The 26,945-nt window shown below is 43.0% G+C and overlaps 1 protein-coding gene across 1 annotated transcript in view; it reads right to left on the bottom strand.

Annotated features, from left to right (window-relative positions):
* The window catches only part of FLOT2 (flotillin 2), a 105,269-nt gene that overhangs the window by 34,801 nt on the left and 43,523 nt on the right, over positions 1 to 26,945 (bottom strand). Inside the window, exon 2 of the mRNA XM_068266358.1 lies at positions 16,909 to 16,990. Coding sequence (XP_068122459.1) covers positions 16,909 to 16,990 — 82 coding nt within the window. The remainder of the gene's footprint in view (positions 1 to 16,908; positions 16,991 to 26,945) is intronic.

Genomic DNA, 26,945 nt, shown 5'->3' with positions numbered 1-26,945 from the left:
ACACAAAGATAAAAGAAAAAGAAAAACAACCACAAAACAAAATGGATTCCCAATGGACATGATCATTTTTATACAATCTTCACAAGACCTACTGACCCCACGAGCCTGATTGATAAAATTTCTGATTCTAATTAATGTCGGGCAGCTGATCAGTTGAAAGAGTTTAGGCGTTCGGGGGTGGATTGGTGGGTGAGGGATCTTTGGCCTTAGTTTTGTATGGCTTTAGGCAAACCACCACAAGTCAAGGCAGCATCACAGAACAAACAAGAAGACCAGTAAGTTCACATCCAAAAATAGGCGGTTCTGGTGTCCACTAAACACATGACTTTTTTTTTTTCTCTCTAGAAGAAAAGTCCAGGCAATCCTCAAGTCCACATCTAGCCAAATATGTGGCCAGTGCCGTAGCACTTGACGCATGCCATGCATCTTAAGCCCAATCTACACGATACGATTCTTTGTGCGATTCGATTACGATTCTATTTATGATCCGATTAAATCCGACATGACCGATCAGGATTCGATTCAATTCGATTTGCCATTGCAAAACAATGGCAAATCGAATTGAATCAAATCCCGATCGGACATGTCAGATTTAATCGGATCGCAAATAGAATCGTAATCGAATCGCACAAATAATCATATTGTGTAGATGGGGCTTTAGATCTTAGGAAGGCCATGGGGCATACAGTCTTGATTGCACAGATTTACCAAATCTACGTAGTATCTATATAGTATGGGGGCCGATGGATTGTCTTGATAAACTCTTAAAACCACATGAAAGTGTAAAATTTAACAACCAAGATTTTATAGTGTATGTCCAGTCTTAGTTGGATTCCCGCAGAGCTCACGGTATTCACTAGGGAAAGCTAACTACACAACTTTAGAAGAAGGATCTACTAGCAGGTAAGTAATGTGGCCACCGGTTAGCAGATATATTAAAAAAAAAAAACAACAAAAAAAAAAAAAAACATGTACAGTCAGTTTGCTGATGTGCACACAAGTACTGTAAACATATGAAATCTTAAAAATGTGCCTTGCTGGGGTCTCGTGAGGACAGGAGTTGTGAAAATGCCATAAACGGTAAATTAAGCGTTCAATGGTTAGAGAAAGCCAGGCAAATCTAGCCATATGATGGACTGGGAAACGTAACTATGCATCCAACACAGCTGAATAGCGTGTACGACCAGTTTTGACAGTCCTCAACATGCTTGCTTCCCCAGAATTATCTTTAGGTCATAGAAGTTAGAAGATCTGAGCAACAAAGCCAAAAATTTGTCTCATTTCCTTTTGGTATTGTGTGCAATGTTAAAAATGAGTGTTTAGTTGGGAAAGGCTTCAGGAAACGTAAACTTCTGGTTGTTCAGTCTTAGATTAGATTATTGTATTGCAAAAGCTTCACATTACGTCCAAAGGTGACTGCAGGCTGTACAGGAAAAAGGGGAAGGAAGCACGGGGAAGACAAGTTGTGAGATTACAGCTGGAAGGTAGATAGAAAAATATGGTTATCTGGGTTAGTGGAGAATCCTCTCGCCGGGGAAGCTGCTTAGAAGAAAACAAAAACAAAAAAAAGGAGCAGAGTTAAAAAAGCTGGAAGTTTATTACCTGTGCAACCCCTGTCACGAACAAAGGGACCCCTTCCGATGTCTCAATATTCTCGCAGCGACAAAGGATGGTCATAACCTCCAGTGACAGTCTGAGCAGCGTTAAATGAGGGCAGGAGGACAGCAAATACACAGAGCGGTTACCAAATAGCAACACACAAACCAACCCCACCAACAGAGAGTAGTGTAGTTAGTCTGTAGAAGCAGCATGCAAGTTGTCCAACTAAAAGCTCCAAAAAGTGGGTTATTATGGGTGCTTCTGGATGGTGTAAGCAGCAGCAGCCCATCTGGTGAATACCTACCTTTCCCAAGCAACTCACAGCCAAAATTAGCTTAATCTTTTAGGGTATGTGCTAGATTTATGTATAGGCATATAATTGTATGTGGCCACTGTAGTCATAGTATAAAAAAAATTGAGGAAGGTAATAAATGATAGATCAGTAAATGAGTGTTAAGGACAAGAAGACACAATCACGTCTATAAACTAAGTTTTGTGTGAAACCACAAGCTGTCACTTCTCCTTTTCATCAGCTTCCACTTTCATAGACTTAAGGCCCATACACACGTCGGATTTCCGTGGACGGGTCGTTTGAACGTCCTGTTGTTCGCCCGCTAAAATCGAGCGTGTGTACAGACGGTCATTCGCGTGATAAGAGTGAGTTTGAGCGATCCACCAGGCGGATCGCTCAAACTCACTCTTATCACGCGAACGACAGTCTGTACACACACCCGATTTAGCGAGCGAACGACTGAACGACGGGATGTTTAAACGACCCGTCGTTCACGGAAATCCGACGTGTGTATGGGCCTTTAGCATACATGCGAGCAAAGCTGAGGGTGCTGATTTCTAAGTATGCCTAACCTAACAATACAAACAGTAGAATGAGAAACCTTCCTCTCACGTAACAAAGCCAACGCCTCAATCAACAGAACTAGTTTTAGTGTCCGTTTCAACTAGAGTGAATCTGCAATCATTTCAATCATTTTCTGCATGCAGATTCACATAGCCAATAATAGCCAATGGGCCCGTTTCCACTTGTCAGGAAATCTGTCCGTTTCAACTAGAGTGAATCTGCAATCATTTCAATCATTTTCTGCATGCAGATTCACATAGCCAATAATAGCCAATGGGCCCGTTTCCACTTGTCAGGAAATCTGTGCGGTGGACTGTGCAGAAAAAAAAAAATCTGCACTGCAGAGCCATCAGAATTCGCACACCGCAAGGCTAGTGCGCGAATCACATGTGATGTATTTAATAGGAAATTCACATGCGTTTTCGCTAGGCGGATTTTTCATGCAAATTCGCACAAGTTTTCATGTAAAATCAATTTAAAAGCACACAGGCACTGACATGGTTAAAATCGCATACTTACAAATATACACAGAAACACATGCAAATTCGTATACAAACGCATACGAATTCACAGCCGCATGCGAATTCGTGTATGCGTTTTCTGCAAAGAAATCGCACCGCGCTAGTGGAAACGGGTCCTAAAGGTGAGAAATTGAACCTTTAGCCATGTCCTTTCCATGCGTCTACCAGTTACCAAGTTGCAAGTACGGTACGGAAGGGGGAGAGCTCCAGGAAAATATATTAACTGGCATTAGCCATTATCTGACAATTTAGAAGTTAGAGGTGGAACAGTAGTTTGAAATATTTGCTTCCCAAATTAGAACCGTGCATTCAGGGGTTGCTGTCATTTAAACGAGCTTGGGGGACACTTGTACGCATACAGGAGTCTTATGTAGCCTACAACCATTTTCTGTGTGTGATAACACTGACTACACAAGTGGGAGGGGGGCCGTGCAGAGAGCTAGCTGCTACTACTGCCACTGAGGGGAGACTGTCAGGGAAGGCGTGCAGAAATTGCACATTAAAAACAAAGAATTTGTCCACAACCCAAATGTGATCCCTCCCTCAGAGGCAGAGCATCAGCACAGAAGTCAAGCAACTGGCATTGCAACTGGCATCGTTTATTTATTAGGGAATGACAATGGCAGCTTCTGTATTCTTTTCACTTCATATTCCCTTTAAAATAAAAGAAAAAAAAACAAAAAAAACTGGTTTCAATCAATCAGTTTGCTGCATCCATGAATTGTACGCCAAGCAGAAATCTGTGCCTGTCTGGAGCAGGACTTGATACTTGTTCAGAGGGATCTATTGTCACATGCTGCACATTGATTTTTAATAGAATTTAGCATGAACTCTATCACAAAACAAAATTACAGCCACCCCCCCTTCCCTTACTAATGTTGCTTTCCAAGGCCCCATGCAGACAATTAGTGATGCTAAGAGGTCACACTCACCTCTACAGCCAGGGGCATGTACAAGCTCAGATACAATGCTGTATGATGTCGCAGAGAAAGAAGTGCGTTGCATAATGCATGGGGCCCCAGAAGAGCAGCATTAGCACATGGCTAACAAACACACACACACTGCCCAATCTGGTGGTCAATTGATAGCAATTACAAATGGGCAGCATGTTGAGGCACAATCTTCAGCAGATTCGATCACTGTGGTGTCAACCTCAAAGCATAGCCAAGCTTGAAGGACATTACAACAAAAAGCTATGCTGTAATGATCAGTGCAAAAGCTCAAATATCTGTTCCAGGTTCACGGAAGAGTTTTATAATTTCCTGCCTTTTCAGCAAGGCTGTGGAGTCGGAGTCGAAGTCGGAGTCGTGGAGTCGGGCAATTTTGGGTGCCTGGAGTCGGAGTCGGGAAAAAATGCACCGACTCCGACTCCTAATGAATTTGTAACTAATTAAAATAGAAAATATGATAAAATGTTCTATTTCTCAGATAATAGTCATTAAAAATAATGTATATATACAGTATATATACAGTAATAGCTGTGCTTAGTCCACAAAAATGAAATAAACCAATCAAAATTAGTTACTTGTGCTGCTTCAATAAAGCAGTCCCCGTATTTTTAAGGTCAGATATACATATCTGATTGTGACTGTATATATGATGTGTACACAGGAATCTCTTATATATACTAAATAACATCTATGCTGTAAGAATAAAGCCTGATGTGTAGCTGTGTCACTAATAGAGATGGTCAACGAGATGGAAATAATTCTGCATTGATGCTGATTTATGCAAATGTATGCACTCCCTTTGCTGATGAAATCAAATAATTTGATATGTTAAAATTTGGTTTGGTGACTACAAATTAAAGGGTACCTGAGACGGATGAAAAGTAAAGTTTTATACATACCTGGGGCTTCCTCCAGCCCTCTTCAGGCTAATCAGTCCCTCGCTGTCCTTCACCACCCGGATCTTCTGCTACGAGTCCTGGTAATTCAGCCAGTCAGCGCTGTCCGGCCGCATGCCGCTCCCACAGCCAGGAACATTCTGCACCTGCGCAATAGTGCTGCACAGGTGTAGTATGCTCCTGGCGGCGGAGTGTGTGCATGCGCACTACGCCTGACTGGCTCAAGTACCTGGACTCATAGCAGAAGATCCAGGTGGCGGAGGAGGACAACGAGGGACTGATTATCCTAAAGGCGGCTGGTGGAAGCCCCAGGTATGTATAAAACTTTAATTTCATCTGTCTCAGGTTTACTTTGTTACACAGTAGTACTATGCTCTACATATGCACTCCCCACAGAGCTGCAGGGAATCCACTGAGAATGCTGTGCACATTGAACACAGAGGCGTTGTCTGTTTACAATCTCCTCATTCCCCTGCAGAGTACCTGCACATCATTCTTACATGTACCCACACTTACATTGTCTAGGGCCTGATAGATGTTCTTTGTTCCGGTTTGTACCTTTTACAAGTACTCTTACCAAGGACTAGTTTTAGTCTAAAGGGAATAAATATAGTAGTCTACATATCCTTCTCACTTCAGTTGTCTTGTAAAATTCCTAAGCGTTGGCAGTTAAGAGACGAATTTCATGTTACATACTTTTAATCAACAAAATTGTAATATGCAAATTAGAGGAGTCGGAGTCGTGGAGTCGGAGTCAGAGGAATCCTAAACTGAGGAGTCGGAGTCGGAGGATTTTTGGACCGACTCCACAGCCCTGCTTTTCAGTACAAGTACAAATTCAGTATGAAGAGTCTGCCCAACATGAACATAAAAATCATTGTTTATGCTTTAAAACAACTACAGACCGATCCTTGATTGTAAGGTGGCGTCCAAAAATCTTGGGGGAAAAAAAAAAAAAAAAAAAGTACTAAAAGATGCTGCTAAGATCCAAAGTTGAAAGAAAATATCAGCATAATCAGAAGAGAAAATATCAGTCAGCCAGGCCAAGCAAGGCAAGCAATAGGTTTCTCAAGTATCCTTGAAATGAGTGACTGGGGAAGTGGCGCACAGACAAGGTGACTTGTTATTGTAGTGTTGCCAGGGAACCGTTTCTTAAGCCTGTTTAATACACTTAGAACAGTTTTGATATTAAATTGCAGAAATGGGCTGTGTAACTCAAAGAGTCAGAGGATCTGTGTTCTTCACTGTGGACAGCTTATATCCAATGCATGCAAAAGAGGAGGATGCAGGGTCTTGCTATATACAGTTCAATCCCTTCAGAACTTTCCAGTGATTCTCCTATGCTTGAAGAGTCTGATTTTCTGGGGGAGGTTCACTTCTCTTGCATTTTCTTTGTTGTATGGAAAAGCTAATCTGCGATGATTCCACGGTTATGTCATGAGTATTCAGCCACCAAGTCATCTGAAAACTGAGCCAGGTGTTACATTGCATTCCTAGAAAAATTGGTCTTCTTGTCCCATAACCCTCAGCTGTTGTGTAATGCAGGTGAACTAATTTTACATTTCTCCAAAAGATAAGCAACTGCTTATCATAAAAAAAACAAAATGCTTTACTGAAGAAGTCTTGCATGGTTGTTAATGTGATAATGAAGGGCCTGACATATGTTGTTGTCCCAGCCAACTTGAGTTGTGAAGCACACAGGCATAGGAAGAGACACCAAGCATTGGCATGGCTGGTAGGTCACTAGTAGATGTTCCGATGCAATATGTCCGTACAGGTGGGAGTGGCATTTACTCACCCTACAAAGCCCCTTGTGAAATATTGAGGAATATACAGGCTTAACATTCCCACACATCAGATGGTGGTACCTTCCAAGCACTACTACACACCCATTTGTGATGAGGCATAGTGATCATCAGAACAGGTTTGTTCTGATAGTCACTTGACCCAGTGAAAAGAAAAACAAAACAAAAAATGGTAGTAATGAAAGTTATTCTACATAAATCCTTAAAATCCAATAGTTGATGACAGAAGCCCAGATCGAGCACCAGGCCAGTGTTGGCATTCTGTAGAGTGGTGTGGTTGGAATTAGGCTTGCCTTCATACTTCCATGCCTGGAAGAGCACCTACACATGTATGCACTGTCTAGTTATACCCAGTATAAAGTTCACCAGTGCAAAACCATATCCAACCAGGTGTTATATCAGCTGGAAAGCAGGCGGGCGTTAAACAGAGAACATGCATTTACATTTCCAATTCATCACAGTCATATGCTAGGTACACGCTATGCATTTTTTCGGTCGATTTTCTGTCTGATCTCTCAATTTTCTTAGCTTTGCTTATCAATTTCCATTCACTTCTATGAGACATCGACCAGAAAAACGACCGGAAATAATATCAGACATGAAGGAATTCATCTATGGAACCATCTATCTGCCAAAAAACTTAAAGGACTTACGAGGCGAAATGAGGAAAAAAAGTTAATCACTTGCCTCATCTTTTCAGGCACGGAGGACGCTGTCCGCGCCGATCCGCCGGGTCCCCCTGCTCATCAGGGGGGGTTGACCCTAGAGCTGCGCAGCCGCACTCGCGGCCATTTTAGGAGAGGCAAGAGAGCCCGACCCGGGCCGTGGGGCGCAGCTGGAATGAGCGGGGGGACCCGGCGGATCAGCACGGAGGGCGCGGACGGCGTCCTCCATGCATGAAAAGATGAGGCAAGTGATTAACTTTTTTCCTCATTTTTCCTCGTAAGTCCTTTAAAGAGAAACTCCTACCAAGAATTGAACTTTATCCCAATCAGTGGCTGATACCCCCTTTTACATGAGAAAAATATTCCTTTTCACAAACAGACCATCTGGGGGCGCTGTATGACTGATATTGTGGTGAAACCCCTCCTACAAGAAACTGAGTACATACTCCTGGCAGTCTCCTGTCTGTGAACTTTGCTGCATTGTGGGAAATAGCTGTTTACAGCGGTTTCCAACTGCCAAAAAAGCATACAGCAGCTACATCACCTGCCAACAGTAAAAATGTCACCACGTAATAAATGTCAGAATGTAAATCAGGGTTTTAAAAGATTTTACAATGGGCAAACACTGACTAAATCATTTATACATAATTATTGTAAAAATGAAGCACTTTTTTTATTACATTATTTTCACTGGAGTTCCTCTTTAAGGCGTGTACCTAGAGTTTGGACATCATATGCCACAGCCCACATCCTATAACTGAATCCATCAGCAGACAACTTTCCTTTCTCTATTATACATAATCCCTTTAGTGCTTTCAGCCCTTGGAAAAGAACAAGCTATTTGGGCTTTAAAAAACAAAACAAAATAAACTGGCACTGATATACCAGTCTAGTAATGGAATGAGGGCCCGTCAACATCGTGGAAGGGTCTAGTACTGAACAATCTGCACGCAAAAGATTTTTGGAAGCCAACATCCTCCATTTGCTGCATCTGTTTTGAATGCAAGTTGTATACGCTTCCCGTGTTTTGGGCTCTGCACATCTATGTACATGAATTTGGGTGCAATCTGCATTTGGAAGCGCTGCCACTACCTCCTATTGTACAAAAAAAACAAAAAAAAAACCTTCTAGTGTACTTGTGTCTAGCTGCATTCATGTGTTGCTGCCAATTTTTTGCTGTTCTTTAGTAATGGAGTGAGTTTTAGTAGTGATGAATGCTTAAATACCATTACTCTCTATGCAAGAGTGGGAGGAGCAGACGTAAATAAAGACAGGAGACCAGTGCCTGGTCAATGTACAACATTGATTTAAACAGGCCACACAAACAAACTGAAGTGTACTAAGTTTAGTTTAAAGAGAAGATTGCCTGATACTGCTGCATGAACAAGTATTTAACAATTCCCTGTGTGAAAGGTTCCACACAATTAGAGAGAAGTGTAGAAAGTCACATATCAGGCATGCAAAGACTGTCCAGAGCCATGGGTGCATGTACAAGAAGCCAGACGGTTGTTTCGTGCCTGCCAGTGCTTCTTCCGAGGCGGAGTCTACACTAGACAGTTGTATTGTAAACAGGTGGGTGCACAAGCTTTTTTTTTTTTTTTTTTTTTTTTTTTTTTGGGAAGCAAAAAGTCTTGGGATATGAAGACACAAAGACCTGAAAGCAGGACTGTTCAGTATTGTGCTGGACCCGCTTTTGTTTTTGACAAGAGTTGCTTCTTATTGTGGCAGTGCCTCCTCAAGCATCTTGGCATGACCCAATTCTAGAGGTGATGTTTCTGCATCATTTGGCTGCCCTGGGATGATGGCTGGATGCTCATTTCCATCAAAGTTGCATGTAAATTCTTCCTGAAGGTGTTACACAACTATCAGTCTCCCATCAGGTGGAATTCTAATTCACTGGACCAGATAAGATGTCCCCAGCCATTGCCAATCTAGAACGGATATACTTTAGGTCAATGGAAACAAATTCAAGTTACCATGGATAAAGGAAGTGGTCTAATCACTCATACTTCAAGCTGCCAACAAGGTGGGCAAGTTCCAATATAAGCTGTTGAACCTCAAAACTATAATGCAGTGTTCTCCCCAGAAACTTTTTCAAGCCGGGTGGCATGAAAAAGTAGCCGGGTGGAGCTCGACGGGGGAATGCAGGGCCGTGTGCAACTCTACTTTCAGCACAAGAAAAAGATGAGGAGGTGAGCCGATGTCAGCCGGGTGCTCAACAAAATTAGCCGGGTGGAGCACCCAGCTAAAATAGCCTGGGGAGTACACAAATGTCTATAGTTGTGTTGTGCTCTGATGAGTTGTTGGTACAGCCAGTTATCCAAAATGGCAATCCATCCAGAGACATGCTCCAAATAGGTAAATGTTCTCATGAAAGGTTTGGGATCTGAATGAAGACCAAATTTCTCCAAAACAATAATTCAATAGTCTTAACAATTTGTCAAATGTTTCATCCTGACACCGATCACCACATCATTATCAAAAGCCTATAAATTCTACACCCAATAACTAGTTCATTTTCAAAATAAGTATAGTTGTCACATCTCTGCTCACAAATGGTACATGTATGGCCTGGTTAATTTTCAAAGTATAGATGTCACACATCACTGATCACAAATTTGCCCTGCATTATAAGGGTTGTACTTCAGGGAACCTGAAGAGACACTGAAGTCCCCAGCAAAAAATAAATAAATAAAAAAAATAAAAATAAAAAAAAAACTTACCTGGGGCTTCTTCCAGCCCACTCTAGTATTCCTGGCCCCCTAAATGTCTGCTCTTCTCCATTTTGCCCATCAGAGCAGTAGTCGCATTCCTGGGCCAGGAGCAACTAGCTGAGCCAGCAAGATATCGGAGTGGGATAGTGGTTAAATGGAGCGGCGCAGAAGGACAGCAAGGGACCAGGACTACAGGGGGCTGATGGAAGTCCTAGAAAAGTTTAACTGGGGACCATAGTGTGTATATCTATCTATCTATCTATCTATCTATCTATCTATCTATCTATCTATCTATCTATCTATCTATCTATCTATCTATCTATCTATCTATCTATCTATCTATGAAGTCCATCTACAGCTGGAAATGCAGCATGCACACAAGACCTCTGTGATCTTATTTTTATAGAAAAACTTTTTCTGAAGATTTCACAGTGCTTACGATAGTTAGTAGCTACAAAAGGTAATTGTGCAATAATTGGACAGGAACAGAGCATGCGCTAGAAAGCACAGTAGTCCGTTCAGATAGTTTTTAATTGATGCGGCTAGTTAAAGCTGAAAGCCTGATAACATAAAACATCGGTTACCTGCACTCTCGTTAAATAAGGGACAGCGTGTACAGAGTAATGTTACAAGTTTAAAGACATTTTACAAGTGTACATTACATTAAAAAGCAAATTCAAGCAGTAAACGGCAGAATATAAAAGCAGAGCAGTTTACACAGAAAAACAACTGGTTAATGTTTAAAAATGAAATGTGGCTTAAAGAGATTCTGAAGCCAAAAAATAAATAAATAAATAAATAAAAATTTACTTCCTTGTAACATTTTTGGTGCTGGTGCATTTATAAACAAAAAAAAGAGCCCAGTTTTATCTTTAAAATTAACAGTGCATGTAAAGCCAGTAGCCAGGTTATTCGCTGCAGGCTTAAAGGACAGTTATTGTGAAACATTGTACAAATTTAAAATTCACATGTATAAAAAGTAGTACATTGCTTCCAGAGGAAGATGGACTATAAATGACTTTTTCCCCATGTTGCGGTTGCTAGTAGGCAGTAAAAATCTGACAGTTTTTGGACAAGCCCATCTCCTCATAGTGATGCTCAATATTTCCTTTATTCTTTATTAAAACAAATCCCTGGAAAGGCTATAAACAAAAAAGGTCATCCTACTTAAAGAGACACTGAAGCGAAAAAAAATATATGATATAGTGAATTGGTTGTGTACTATGAATAATTACTAGAAGATTAGCAGCAAAGAAAATATTCTCATATTTTTATTTTCAGGTATATAGTGTTTTTTCTAACATTGCATCATTCTATAATATGTGAAGATTACACAACACTCAGCATTCAAAATGATTATTTCAGAGCAGTCTGAACTAATGACCTCTCCTCTGCCAGATGAAAAGTAAATAGTTAACTAACAGTTGAGATAATAAAAAAGTCAGAAAACAGCCCTCTCCACGATTTTGAAAGTCGTAGAGATAATGGCTTTTTTGCATAGAGATAACAACTGGAGTTTCTTAACTCTTCCTGTACTAGAAACAATTACACTGATGTATCTGATCTTAATGTTTTATTTCTTAGCTGTACTACACATACAAATCATAATATCATAGTTTTTTTTTTCGCTTCAGTGTCTCTTTAACTGAACACTATTTTGGAAGTTGGACTGAGCCAGTGAGGATTCAGGAAGTGCTTTTGAAAATAAAGAAAACCCTGAGAATCCCCATGAGGGGATGGTCTAGTTCAGTCATCTGCAAACTTCACTCTCCAGCTGTTAAGGAACTACAAGTCCCACAATGCATTTGCCTTTATGAATCATGACAATGGCCATCAGCCTCCCGCAATGCATTGTGGGACCTGCAGTTCCTTGACAGCTGGAAAACCCAAGTTTGCAATCACTGGACTAGTCCAAAACCGGTCAGATTTTTTACAACCAGCAGTGACAGCAATATAGAAGAAAATACATTTATAGCTCATTTAACATTTTATACACATGTATTTTTTTCAGATAGTGGTCCTTTAAAATAAATTAAAAAACAACAATACCAGAGTAAGCAATAAACAATTATCTAACGCTTTGAACAACTAGATTCCAGTATAAGTCGCCACATACAATAAACACTATTAGAAAGGTGCCCATGTCCTACCAAGCTCCTACAGCTTACATCATAAAAAAAAAAGTCTAGAGAATGCTAAATGAGGTTCTCAACACATTTTAAGCCTAACTACGGTATTGAGATTGGGTTAGGAGACAGGGAGAGTTTCTAATTGATGGCTCCTACTCCCATTAGACTAGAGCACACATACTTTAATTACAACCTATAGAGCAAAATGGCCACTACAGAAGTGGGAGTAGTTGTCAGGACCCCTCTCCCTGAGACACATTTCTGATAGCAAGCCAGGGTGACCTGTCTGCCAATCATTGTATGCAAAGCTACTGTATATTGAGCTCTTCTGCATTTTGATTGGTTGACAGCAGTAGAGACACTTGTACTAACAAATATAGGGTCCTTCCAAGTCAGTCAAACAAAATGTCAAAATCCTGGGGACAAGTTATAACAGCAATAGCAAGTAGCATTGGTCAATGAGATGCAAATAACTCCAAGTTCATTCAGGATCATGCAGATTTACACAGTTTGAAAACAGACCAATCAAATTCCACCTTCCATTCATGCCTCAATTTGCATCTTATTGACCATCCCTAGTAGTAAGCTTTCAACTGGCTGACAGAGGTGTTGACAAAGACTAACTGACACGGTCAAGCCCCATTGCCCATTTTAAGTGGTTCTCCATAATTAAAATAAAGGTGCTTCCATTTATACTGATGTGAAACTTCTGCCAAAATTGTTTGGGTGGTAAACCTTATCCAAATTTGAAGGAGTTACAGCCTTTATCAGATCTTTATTGTTGACTGTTTCCTTCCCCATACAATAGCAAGAAAAAGTATGTGAACCCTTTGGAATTACATGGATTTCTGCACAAATTGGTCATAAAATGTGATCTGATCTTCATCTAAGTCACAACAATAGACAATCACAGTCTGCTTAATCTAATACCACACAAATAATTAACAGTTTCCATGTTTTATTGAACACACCATGTAAACATTCACAATGCAGTTAGAAAAAGTATGTGAACCCCTAGACTAATGACATCTCCAAGAACTAATTGGAGTGAGGCGTTAGCCAGCTGGAGTCTAATCAATGACGAGATTGGACGTGTTGGTTACATCTACCCCGCCCCTCCCCCCCCCCCCCTCCCCAAAAAAACTCCATTGCTTAAAGTTTGCAAAAGAGCACCTGGATATTCCACAGCAGACCTGGCAAAATATTCTGTGGACAGATAAAACCAATGTTGAATTGTTTGGAAGAAACACACAACACTGTGTGGAGAAAAGAGGCACAGCACACCAACATAAAAGCATCATCCCAACTGTGAAGTATGGTGGTGAAGGAATCATGGATTTAGGGCTGCTTTGCTGGGGCAGGGCCTGGACAGATTGCTATCATTAAGAGAAAAATGAATTCCAAAGTTTATCAAGACATTCTGCAGGAGAACTTAGGGCCAACTGTCCACCAGCTGAAGCTCAGAAGAAGATGGGTGTTGCAACAGGATAAAGACCCAAAACAGAAGTAAATAAACAGAATGGCTTAAACAGAAGAAAAAAAATGCCTTCTGGAGTGGCCCAGAAAGAGTCCTGACCTCAGACCGATTGAAATAATGTGGCACGACCTCATGAAAGCGATTTACACAAGAAATCCCAAGAATATTGCTGAACTGAAAAAGTTGTTTAAAGAGGAATGGTGAAGAATTACTCCTGACCGTTGTGCACGTCTGATCTGCAACTACCGGAAACGTTTGGTTGAAATTATTGCTGCCAAAGGAAGTTCAACCAGTTATTAAATCCAAGGATTTACATACTTTTTCCACCTGCGCTGTGAAGGTTTACATGGTGTGCTCAATAAAAACATGGAAACATTATTTGTGTGGTACTAGTTTAAGCAGAAAGATTGTCTATTGTGACTTAGGTGAAGATCGGATCACATTTTATGACTAATTTGTGCGAAAATCCATATAATACCAAAAGGGTTTGCATACTTTTTCTTGTTACTGTACTTTTCTAGGTTATTGAGATAAAACTAAAATAAAAAGGTTTTTGCAGGCTTTTTACTTTTATATGCCCTGTTACACAGTAGGTGACTACAATTTGTAATTAAGACCTTAAAGCAATATGTGCATGCATGACATAAGCCATACAGATGATACACTGTGCAATGAGCCTTCAGAAATAGACTAATATGTAAACAGAGATGTGTGATATACGGTGTGGTGTCTTTATGTCCATTCCACTGGGGTATACATGACTACAGCAGGCCTTTTCTTATTGCCTTAACAGCCTGAGCTCTGTAATATTGATGCGTCCGATTGTATACACTGCAAATTTATAAACCCTTATTAAAGAAGAACTCCACTCAAGACTAGGCTTTTATTCTGGAAGAAGTGAAATTAATTAACACCAGACCCAATAATTTATTTTTCAGTGCAGCTCCTCAGAAATCAAACAAATGTACTAGCTTTGCTGGCCTCCCAATATGTGGAACAGGCTTGAAGCTATGCATACATGGCTCAGAGCTGATGTGCGTATCTGATTCTGGGCAGGACATTCTGGGTTGTCTCTTTTCTTTACTATCCCTCAGACTTAAAGGAGAACTGTAGTGAGAGGTATATAGAGGCTGCCATATTGGATTCCTTTTAAGCAATACCAGTTGCCTGGCTATCCTGCTGATCCTCTGCCTCTAATACGTTTTGCCCTAGACCCTGAACAAGCATGCAGTAGATCAGGCATTTGACATTTTTGTCAGATCTGACAAGATTAGCTGCATGCTTGTTTCTGGTGTGATTCTGCAGGCAGATAGCTCAGCAGGGCTGCCAGGTAACTGGTATTGCTTAAAATGAACTCAATATGGCAGCCTCTATATACTTCTCACTACAGTTCTCCTTTAACTAATGCAGCCTGATTGGCTGAAGCCTCTTTCCCTCCTGTTTTCCCCTCCCACACCTCTATTCCTCTCTGATTTGCGAAGATTTCTCATGCTTCTCAGTCACACATTGACAATTCACTTTTTATTGCACAGCTGGGTGGGAGTGTCTAAAGACTGTCTGTGTTTGCATTGGCCGCCCTCCTCCTAGAATAAGGGAGGAAATGACATCAGGATTGGTTTCAGACACAGGGATTCCAAAATGGCAAATGCCTGAAACGGTTTTCTCTTTATTTACTATATAAAACTCACTGAAATCAAAAACGTGGACAGTGCAATACATCTGTTATGTACATAGAGCAAGTATTTACTTATATATGTGTTTTGTTTTTTAGATAGTATAGCTGACAGCTCCTCTTTAACCTCTAGATGGAGTTCTCTTTAACAGAATTTTGAAGCAAAACATAAAAGGCCCATGTTCAATTTCTCGAATATTCTCTAAGGCGATATTTTCACGCCTTGTTAATAGAGTGCCTTTAAAGCCACCAGCAAGAAAGAAAATACTCAATACTTTGGATAGTATTTTTTCACTTTCTGCCCTTTGTCAGGAGAAAACTCAAGAGAAGACAATTAAATATGGGCCAACTTTGCTAACCCACTTCTATCAGAGCCCGCAGGAGTGTGAAATTGAAGCAGAGTGCAGATACACCATACAGCTATACAGACACATTGCACAAGCAAATCGCTACAGTGAAGCTGTACTGACAACATGCAGCACATGGAATATGAACTAGTGGGAAACTCTCCAAGAGCAACATCTCCTCATATCTGCTGAGTGTATTTTTAGGTTGGGTTACAAATACTAAAACCATGACTAAAGGTGCCCCCACACACTTGTCAATGGCCAACAGACAGATCCCTCTTTGAATCTGATCAGAGAGAGATCTATTACTTACCACACAGATTTCCAATAGATCTCAGCATTACATCTATTGTAAATCTGTGGAGCCACCTCTGCTTGCCAGGACCCCCAGGTGGTGCAGAGTGTTGCAGCAAAGCCACTACCGCCTGTACCCCATGATGCAGTGGCACGTATGAGACCACGGGTCACGATGTACAGATACCCAAGTGATAGTAGAGAGAAGACACAGGAGGAGGTGTGCCGGTGGATAGAGTATGCTTTGCTGCAACACAATGCACAGACCAAGAATGTGAGGGAGGAGCCTCCCAAGATAAAAACATTTGGAAAAAAAATGAAAGCATGTTATTTTTCTCTACCACAAACGGATTGAGACAAAACTCATCTCTTTGGTCTGGTAAAATCTCAGAGCTATTGTCAAAAAACTGCGCACCAGAGATATCACTAGAAGAGCTGTTGCTTGGAGAGGAAGTACCCTGCCAGCTTGTACCATACCACTAGGTCAAGGCAAGGAAAACTTTATTGCTGAGGCTGCTCCTGTACATCTCTCCCCGTGATGCAATGTTCTTCCACAGCCATCAAGCCAAGGTTCCCTGTCCCTGACCTAGTTTATGAGTGAAAGCTGTTTCGCCTGGAAAAAACAACTATAAAAAAAAAAAAAACAAAAAAAAAAAACATGACAAGGAATTTGTTGACGACATAACTATTTTTTTTAAGGATATTGATGAGGAGTTAAGTAGTGTCAGCAACATATTCCATGTCATAAGAACACAGCACATGCACGGAAATGTGTGCGACAACAAAGTTAAAGGTGCAATCATCATGGCAAAATTCAGTATTAATTAGTATGCAGAATTTTTTTTCCATTATCAATGATAATTCCATGGAGGATTTCACCTTTATTGTAAATGAAAAAGATAACTACAAATCAGGTGCATGCAGCAAACGACGTGGTGACATTTTCATTGGTGGACACTGGTCTTGGATTAAAGGTTACTCACTTCTGTGTATCGGAAACACACCACCAGGCCCAAGCCCATCCTCCGTACACGTACTGTTTAGAATCTGTACCACAGCATCCACCTGCAAAATGGAGAAACACATTCAGAAGTGTGCAGCAAAGCCATGTTGAAGCATATATAGTTAGCCTACTGGTCAGAAGACACAGCTGAAGCTCACAGGCCTCATTACTGGGCTTCATAAATGCCAATGTACTCCAAAGCTCAGCCATTGTTAGCTTGTACATACCCCTCTCCTGCAACCACTGCTACTCAATGGTAAAAATAGCTCCATTTCAATTACAGCTGAACTAAAATGTGAAAAACAAAACAATTCAAGTTGCACAAATTTTTTGTTCCATAATCAGTTTCTGGATTTACAAATAAATTAGTGCAACTAGTGCTGGGGTATTTAGACAGTCAGAGCAACAGGCACAGATGAAATACTGGAATTGTGTTCTAGCAAAGGTTAGCGTCATCCCGCCCCATCTGTGCGAGCACGACATCGACCCGACCCCTCTGTGCGAGTACGACATTTTCCCTGTCCCGCCCCCTCTGTGCGAGTACGACATACGACATCGTCCCGTCCCCTCTGTGCAAGCACGACATCGTCCCGTCCCCTCTGTGCAAGCACGACATCGTCCCGTCCCCTCTGTGCAAGCACGACATCGTCCCGTCCCCTCCGTGCAAGCACGACATCGTCCCGTCCTCTCTGTGCAAGCACGACATCGTCCCCTCCCACGAGCTGTGCCAAGCACGACATCGTCCCCTACCCCGAGCTGTGCCAAGCAGTGATATGGCAGCTATACACAAGACACAAGTATCTAATGAGAAGTTGCCCTTGTTTAAAAATTATATAGATTGTGACACAATTGCACCAGCTTATTTTAATTGCTCATCCTCTACCATTAATCCTTGTACGACACACCATCAAGCGCGCTGTCTCCTGCTCACGTGTTGGAGGAAGGTTGTGTTAGAAGACATTCACAGATTTCCTACACACAGACTTATGTTTGATGAGAATGACAACATTTTTTCAACCTTGCCAAATGCAACTGTCTGATTATGAATGACGGGTGAAGATACCTACTGGCTGTTGTCAGGCATGGCACATAGGCGAAAGGTCATGTATTCATTCCGCAAAATGTAAGGTTTTGGGAAAAAAAAAACAAAACACTTTACACACACACACACACACACACACACACACACACACACACACACACACACACACACACACACACACACACACACACACACACACACACTAAATCAGTGGTTCCCAACCTTTTCCAGGTCGTAACATCACGCCAAACATTCAAATATCAGTATACGTCACATCAAGCCAAACATACAGATATACATGACACGACATGTATGATAGGAAAATAATCAGAAAATCAATAGAGAGAGTGTTCAGTAACAATCTGCTGATGCTGCAGGCACAGTGAGGGGCTCAGCAACAGTCTGCCGATGCTGCAGGCACAATGGGGGGCTCAGTAACAACGTGCTGATGCAGTGGGCACAATGGGGGGGGGGGGAGGCTCAGTAACAATCTGCTGATTCTGCAGGCACAATGAGGGGCTCAGTAATTTGCTGATGCTGCAAGCACAATGAGGGGCTCAGTAACAATCTGCTTTTGCAGCTGGCACAATGGAGGGCTGCAGGAATAATATGCTGCTACTACCACAATAATATCGGATAGCTGTAGGAAGAGTATGCTGGTGCTATAAGGTGGTGCAGGGACAATATGCTGCTGCCTAGTGCAAACAAGTCACACCCTTAAATGAAAGGGTGAGAACTTCCTCAACTCACCCCTCCATAGCCCTTCATAACCAACCCTCCGCCCCTTCTACTCCTTCACAGAGCTCGGTCCTTGATGCTCTGCCTCCGCCCTCTGCTCGACAGTGCAAACTTACTAGAATATGTCCTCAGATGTCTGCAAATGCGGACGGTGGCGGCCATTTTCTTGTAGCCCTGCTCTAATACACAAGGAGGAGGGCGATCTGCGGGGGGAGACGAGTGGTAAGCAGAACGGCGACACATAGCCGGGAGCTGCCACGACACAAATGTATTGCGGCAAACCGGTTGGATACCTGTGCTCTAGTGGAAGTAGGAGTGGATTGTACACATTTGGGTTTGGTCTGCAAAGCTTCGTCTACCCAGTATAGACGGATCTATTAGATAGATCTAATAAGAAATTGCATTGTGTGTAGACATCCAAACTGTTTCAGATCAATTTTGCGATAGATTTTGCTTTGATAAGTACCAAAAATCTATTGCAAAATCTAACGTCCAAAATCAATCGTTACCGTTGATCTGTCCGCCCGGAAGATTTCGCTTGATCGCCGGCGGGTCGGGAGTGCGTCGATAGAGTTTGAATATCGGACGACCGACGGTAGCGGCAATACATTACCTGATCCGGCGCATATCCCCGCTGTTCCTTCTCTGCTGAGTTCCGGCAGGCTTCACTTATTCCTGTCCCGACAGGAAGTTTAAACAGTAGAGCGCCCTCTACTGGTTAAACTTCCCCGGACAGGAAGTGAAGCTGGAGCCCAGAGCGAAAAAGAGCAGCTGGATCAGGTAAAGTATGCATAGGAGGGGGGGGGGGGGGGGGCGTCAGCTCCACAGAATGTGAATCGGTTTCATAGTGAAATAGATTCAAAATCTGTTTGCAGTGTAGGCAGCCAATAGATCCCTCTTTGCCAGCAGATCAATCCCTCTGATCAAATCTGATCAATCGACCAGTGTATGGCAGCCTTAACCTCCTTGGCGGTTCAATTTTTCCGCCAAGGAGGCTGCATTGCACTTTTTTTGAAAGATTTTTTTTTGTTTCATGTAGCTACAAAAAACACCACTAGAGGGCGCATGTGTCCCTCTAGTCCGATCGCCGCCGGCAACAAAAGTAAACAGGAGATCGCCATGGCGACGATCGGAATGACGTCATGGACGTCAGCCGGCGTCCTGACGTCAGACCCATCCGATCCAGCCCTTTGCACTGCCCGGAACTGATTGGTCCGGGCTGCGCAGGGCTCTGGCGGGGGAGGGGGGGGGCCTCTTCCGCCGCTGCGTGCGGACGATCGCCGCAGAGCGGCGGCGATCGAGCTGGACGCGCAGCTAGCAAAGTGCTGGCTGCGCGTACAGCAATTTACAGAAAGGAAATCGCCCCACCAGGGGCTGAGATATCCTCCGCGGCGGCTTACCCCGAGCTCAGCTCGGAGTTACCGCTAAGGAGGTTAATAGATCCGTCGAATAGATCCGATCTGAAGGAAAATTGTACCATGTAGATGAGGCTTTACAGACAGACGAGACCCAAATAGGAAAGAGCATTATCTCCTGAAATTTATATGAGATGTCAACAAAAGATGGGTGAGGGATTCTAAAAAAAAAAAAAAAAGAAGTGCTCGAGTTCATGAAAACGAACTATCAAAAAAGTATTCAAACACTTAGGTCACTTGTCAAAGATACAAAATGTCCATACACACTGTGTGTTTGCGTGATTGTCTTGCGACGCATGGTGATCACGGTGGATCAGATTCTTAAGATCCCCGTTGACTCCAGAATAAAGTAACACGATGGTAGTAGTAATAATAATTCCAGTATTTGTATGGCGTCTTTCTCCTGTCGGAATCAAAGTTCTTTGTAAGGCAGCCATAAGAGTGCACTCAGTAGGCAGTAGCAGTGTTAGGGAGTCTTGCCCAAGAAACTCCTTACTGAAATAGGTGCAGCTTACTGAACAGGCAGAGCTGAGATTTGAACCCAGGTCTCCTGTGTCAGAGGCAGAGCCCTTAACCATTACACTTTCAGCCATGGTATGAACCATCATTCTCGCTCGTTGTTGCCGCTGCATATTCCTGAAGTAGATTATGGATTTGGGAACGCTCGTTCGTAAGTCTGTTACTTACCATCGGGAGAGGGAAGCCTCTGCATCCTCTGCAGGCTTCCTTGTCCTCTTCCATTAGGCTGTTCCAGCATGGAGACCCCTGAAGCACACATTGCGCCTGCAGAGTAGCACAGACCTGCTCGTGCTTTGGTGGAAAAAGCTGATCCTGACTGGGTCCGTGCCACCCCGCATGTGTGAGCTGTTTTGCGAGGGGACAGCTCTGGAATGGGCTGAGTACTCATTTGAGGTACTTTTTCTATACAGGTACACTTCAAAAGTACAGTGGGTTGCAAAAGTATTCGGCCCCCTTGAAGTTTTCCACATTTTGTCACATTACTGCCACAAACATGAATCAATTTTATTGGAATTCCACGTGAAAGACCAATACAAAGTGGTGTACACCTGAGAAGTGGAAGGAAACTCATACACGATTCCAAACATTTTTTACAAATCAATAACTGCAAAGTGGGGTGTGTGTGTAACTATTTAGTCATTAGCACCCATCAGGCAATGTCTAAAGGCAACTGACTGCACTCAGATTACACATTTAAATTAATAAATAAGCGCAGGGGGAGGCGGGGAACATGGACACTGCAAAACCTCCTGAGCATCGTAACGCTCAGGTTAAAGAACGCATTTTGGAGCACGTGCGTTTGCTTCCCAAGAATAAAGGTTGTCCAAGGATTGTTGAACATATGTCTGCGGCCCATCAGAGCAATCCTGACCTCCTTTCGTTTGCATGTATTGATATCTGTAACACCCCCTGTAGGGGTAGAGACAAGAAAAAAAAATTACTACTCTGACAAGAAGCGCATTGGATCTTACGTACTAATGCTATGGGGGCCTTCGGCTTAAACGACTATGTGGATCTTGCTTGCTTCTTGGATCCCTGATGTTTCTGGTGCTTTTGCACCTACCCCTGAGCCACCTTTTGTTGCCCATTGGATCCCACTATGGCATTTTTTTAAGCCCTCCCATCTACTAAAGCGTGTAGTGGGGGTTTTTAAGCTTTGTACCACGCGGGAGCTTTTTTTCTCCCTCAGGGAACATTTTTCTATATTAATAAAATTGTTAACATTTATGATTGTTGATGTGCCGTGTTGGGACCAAATTGTGCCTCCACATAGTGGTGACTACCTTAAAGAGAACCCGAGGTGGGAATTACTTTTACTATTGGGGCACAGAGGCTGGTTGTGCGCACTAAGACCAGCCTCTGTTGCCCCATCGTGTGTCTCCATGACCCCCCTGCTCGCCGCTATACCCCCCGCATTGCTGGCGACACGCAGCGTGTCGCCAGCTCAATGTTTACCTTGCGCTGTCAGTCAGCGCTGCTCCCCTGCCTCCTCCGCATCGGCGCACCCGCCCGTGTCCCTTCCCTCCCGCTGATAGGAGGGAAGTGACGCGGCGGGTGGCGCCGATGCGGAGGAGGCGGGGGAGCGGCGCTGACTGACAGCGCAAGGTAAACATTGAGCTGGCGACACAGCCAGCAATGCGGGGGGTATAGCGGCGAGCAGGGGGGACATGGAGGCACACGATGGGGCAACAGAGGCTGGTCTTAGTGCGCACAACCAGCCTCTGTGCCCCAATAGTAAAAGTAATTCCCACCTCGGGTTCTCTTTAAAGAGAACCTGTACTGAGTAAAATTATTTAAGGCTAGATTCACAGTGGTCAGTTGTATAACTCACACATTATGACTGTGAACTGCAATGGAGACTGACCACAGACTTTAATACAAAGCCTGCATGCAGCAAGTTAGAAAAATGTGATCTGTTACTGTGAACAGGCCCATAGAATTGTATGGGCAGTGAGTTGACATGCAGAATTTTTCTGCAACGCAACGGACCACTGTGAACAGGGCCTACAATAAACACATGAGGTAACTTCAAATGAAGATTACATAGTTACCTTGCTATCAGTTCCTCTCAGAAGCTCACCATTTTCTTCTTACAGTGATCCCTTCCAGTTCTGAGAATATATCAGTTGCTGTCAGTTACAGCTGAGAGGAGAACTGATGTGTCCATGTTTCCCTATGGCTCAAGTGGGTGATGTTACAGTTTAACTGTGCGCTGACTAGAAAGCTGTTATGGTGTAATGGCTATTTTCAAAATGGAGGACGGAGAATTCCATTGATCACAGTGGACAAACAGGACACAGGAGAGGAAAAAATAGATTGAGGAGTAGACTACACAGGCGGTAAGTATGACTTGTGTATGTTTATTTTGACTTTTAATTTTCAGTTCAAGTTTTCTTGAACCTTCCTGGCGGTAAGCCCGAGCTGAGCTCGGGCTATGCCGCGCAGGAAGATATCTCAGCCCCTGGTGGGGCGATTTGCTTTATTTAAAATGCTGTACGCGCAGCTAGCACTTTGCTAGCCGCGCGTACAGCTTGATCGCCGCCGCTCTGCGGCGATCGCCCGCACGCAGCGGCACAAGAGGGCCCCCCCGCCAGAGCCCTGCCAGGACCAATGAGTTCCGGGCAGCGCTATGGGCTGGATCGGAGGCGTCTGACGTCAGGACGTCGGCTGACGCCATGACGTCATTCCGATCGTCGCCATGGCGACAGGAGAAGCCAAACAGGGGAGCGCGTTATATACGCGTTCCCCTGTTTGCTATTGATGGCGGCGACGATCGCACTAGAGGGACACATGCGCCCTCTAGTGGTGTTTCATGTAGCTACCACTCTGGTAGCTTTACATGAAACAAAGAAGAAGAAGAAAAAAAAAAAAAAAAAAAAAAAAAAAAAAATTTTGCCATATAGGCAAAAATCCTAACCACCAGGAGGGTTAAGCATGGATCTTTATCCCACCTCTTCTCCTTATTTTTCTATGTGTACCATGCACCTTCCTTCCCCCTTTTCCCCCCACTCACCTCCCCCCCCCCCCCCCTTTTCTCACGTTTTTCCCCCCACCCCTTGGTACACCTAGTCACTTCCCATCCCACCATGGGCATAGGCCCACTCAGTCCTTACCCGGTTCTAGTTGTAGGTTATTTAAATAGCTAATAAGCTTTATATGTGAGAATTCCTCCATATTTCAATTTTAGGCATCGTACCAATGTTTTTATATTAAAACTTGTGGTTATTTTCTCCACATGTGCCTTTTTTGGAGTGTTGCTTTATGTGGCGTGCTGGGTTGCCTTGCAGCCGTTTACACTGGAGGCGGGGCTTCTCAGTTCACCATGGCAATCACCACTCCGCTGTTCATGGTGTGGGCGCTACAGCGCTCGACTCCGTGTACAGCAGAACCTAGATGCGCAGCCATAGGCCACTGTGCGGCGACATCACAGATGATGCGTGCACGTGAACCTCATCGACTTTTTCCGATTGCAGTACATTGATGGACCAATCATCCCATGGGGATGGTCCTCCACAGCGGACCGGAAGTGCGTCTACACGCGCATTTAATCCCGCTGCTGTTCCCACACTTTGTGCACATGCAGTGATGTGAAAAACTATTTGTCCCCTTCCTGATTTCTTATTCTTTTGCACGTTTGTCACACTTAAATGTTTCTGCTCATCAAAAACCGTTAACTATTAGTCAAAGATAACATAATTGAACACAAAATGGTTTTAAATGATGGTTTTTATTATTTAGTGAGAAAAAAAAAAAAAGAAACCTCAAAAAAACCTACATGGCCCTGTGTGAAAAAGAAATTGCCCCCTTAACCTAATAACTGGTTGGGCCACCCTTAGCAGCAATAACTGCAATCAAGTGTTTGCGATAACTTGCAACGAGTTTTTTTACAGCGCTCGGGAGGAATTTTGGCCCACTCATCTTTGCAGAATTGTAATTCAGCTTTGATAGTTTTCTAGCATGAACCGCCTTTTTAAGGTCATGCCACAACATCTCAATAGGATTCAGGTCAGGACTTTGACTAGGCCACTCCAAAGTCTTCATTTTGTTTTTCTTCAGCCATTCAGAGGTGGATTTGCTGGTGTGTTTTGGGTCATTGTCCTGCTACAGCACCCAAGATAGCTTCAGCTTGAGTTGACGAACAGATGGCCGGACATGCTCCTTCAGGATTTTTTGGTAGACAGTAGAATTCATGGTTCCATCACAGCAAGTCTTCCAGGTCATGAAGCAGCAAAACAACCCCAGACCACCACCATATTTTACTGTTGGTATGGATGTTTTTTTGCTGAAATGCTGTGTTACTTCTACGCCAGATGTAACGGGACACACACCTTCCAAAAAGTTCAACTTTTGTCTTGTCGGTCCACAAGGTATTTTCCCCAAAGCCTTGGCAATCATTGAGATTTTTTTTAGCAAAATTGAGATGAGCCTTAATGTTCTTTTTGCTTAACAGTGGTTTGCGCCTTGCATATCTGCCATGCAGGCTGTTTTTGCCCAGTCTCTTTCTTATGGTGGAGTCGTGAACACTGACCTCAATTGAGGCAAGTGAGGCCTGCAGTTCTTTAGATGTTGTCCTGGGGTCTTTTGTGGCCTCTCGGATGAGTTTTCTCTGAGCTCTTGGGGTAATTTTGGTCGGCCGGCCACTCCTGGGAAGGTTCATCACTGTTCCATGTTTTTGCCATTTGTGGATAATGGCTCTCACTATGGTTTGCTGGAGTCCCAAAGCTTTAGAAATGGCTTTATAACCTTTACCAGACTGATACAGTAGATCTCAATTACAGTACTTTTGTTCTCATTTGTTCCTGAATTTCTTTGGATCATGGCATGATGTCTAGCTTTTGAGGTGCTTTTGGTCTACTTCTCTGTGTCAGATAGCTCCTATTTAAAGAGACACTGAAGCGAAAAAAAATTATGATATTATGATTTGTATGTGTAGCACAGCTAAGAAAAAACATTAAGATCAGATACATCAGTGTAATAGTTTCCAGTACAGGAAGAGTTAAGAAACTCCAGTTATCTCTATGCAAAAAATCCATTAATCTCTACGACTTTCAAAGTCCTGGAGAGGGCTGTCTTCCGACTATTATTATCTTAACTGTAAGTGAACAGTTTTCCTTTTATCTACCAGAGCAGAGGTCATTAGTTCACAGACTGCTCTTAATGCTGGGAATACACGTTAAGTTTTTACTTTAGATAGATGGGTTCGATAGATAAATTCCAAACTGTCGGATCTGGTCGATTCTACTTTCGTTTCGATTCTCCTCATTCAAGTGAATGTAATTGATAAGAAAAGATAAGGAATCGAGAGGGGAATCGAGCAGTGAATCGAGAGTAGAATCTTTTGAAAGCGACGGCAAAAACGAACGCAAAAACGCATTGTGTATTCCCGGCATAAAGAATCATTTTGAATGCTGAGTGTTGTGTAATCTGCACATATTCTAGAATGATGCAATGTTAGAAAACACACTATATACCTGAAAATAAAAATATGAGAAAATTTTCTTTGCTGCTAATCTTCTAGTAATTATTCATACTACACAACCAATTCACTATATCATATTTTTTTTCGCTTCAGTGTCTCTTTAAAGAGAACCCGAGGTGGGGATCTTAGAGTTAAATCTATACACAGAAGCTGGGTCTGGCTATAGTGTCCAGCCTCTGTTGCTAGTTGAATCTTCCCTAAATCCCCCCTGCGCTCTGCACGAGCCCATAAATTACAGCCGCGCTGGCGACACTGAGCGTATCACAGCGGGCTCCGTTAACCATTCTAGTGCCACTCACCCACCTCCTGCAGAGTGCCGATCCCCACCCATGTCCCTTCCCTCGCCGCCGATTAGAGGGAAGGGACGCGGGCGGGGACCGGCGCTCTGCAGGAGGCGGGTGAGTGGCACTAGAAAGGTAAACAGAGCCCGACAGCGCGGCTGTAATTTATGGGCTAGTGCAGAGCGCAGGGAGGGGGGGGGGGATGGGTAGGGGCAGGATTTAGGGAAGATCAAACTAGCAAGAGGCTGGGCACTATAGCCAGACCCAGCCTCTGTGTATAGATTTAACTCTAAGATCTCCACCTCGGGTTCTCTTTAAGTGATTTCTTGATTGAAACAGGTGTGGCAGTAATCAGGCCTGGGGGTGACTACAGAAATTGAACTCAGGTATGATAAACCAAAGTTAAGTTATAAGGGGGACAATCAGTTTTTCACACAGGGCCATGTAGATTGAGTTTTTTTTGTCACTAAATAAAAACAATTTAAAACTGCATTTTGTGTTCATTTATGTTATCTTTGACTAATAGTTAACGGTTTTTGATGA

Source organism: Hyperolius riggenbachi, chromosome 2 (assembly GCF_040937935.1).
Source record: "Hyperolius riggenbachi isolate aHypRig1 chromosome 2, aHypRig1.pri, whole genome shotgun sequence".
In the NCBI taxonomy this organism is placed as follows: domain Eukaryota; kingdom Metazoa; phylum Chordata; class Amphibia; order Anura; family Hyperoliidae; genus Hyperolius; species Hyperolius riggenbachi.
The sequence above is the reverse complement of the archived record's forward strand: the minus strand, read 5'-3'. Positions and strand labels throughout refer to the sequence as shown.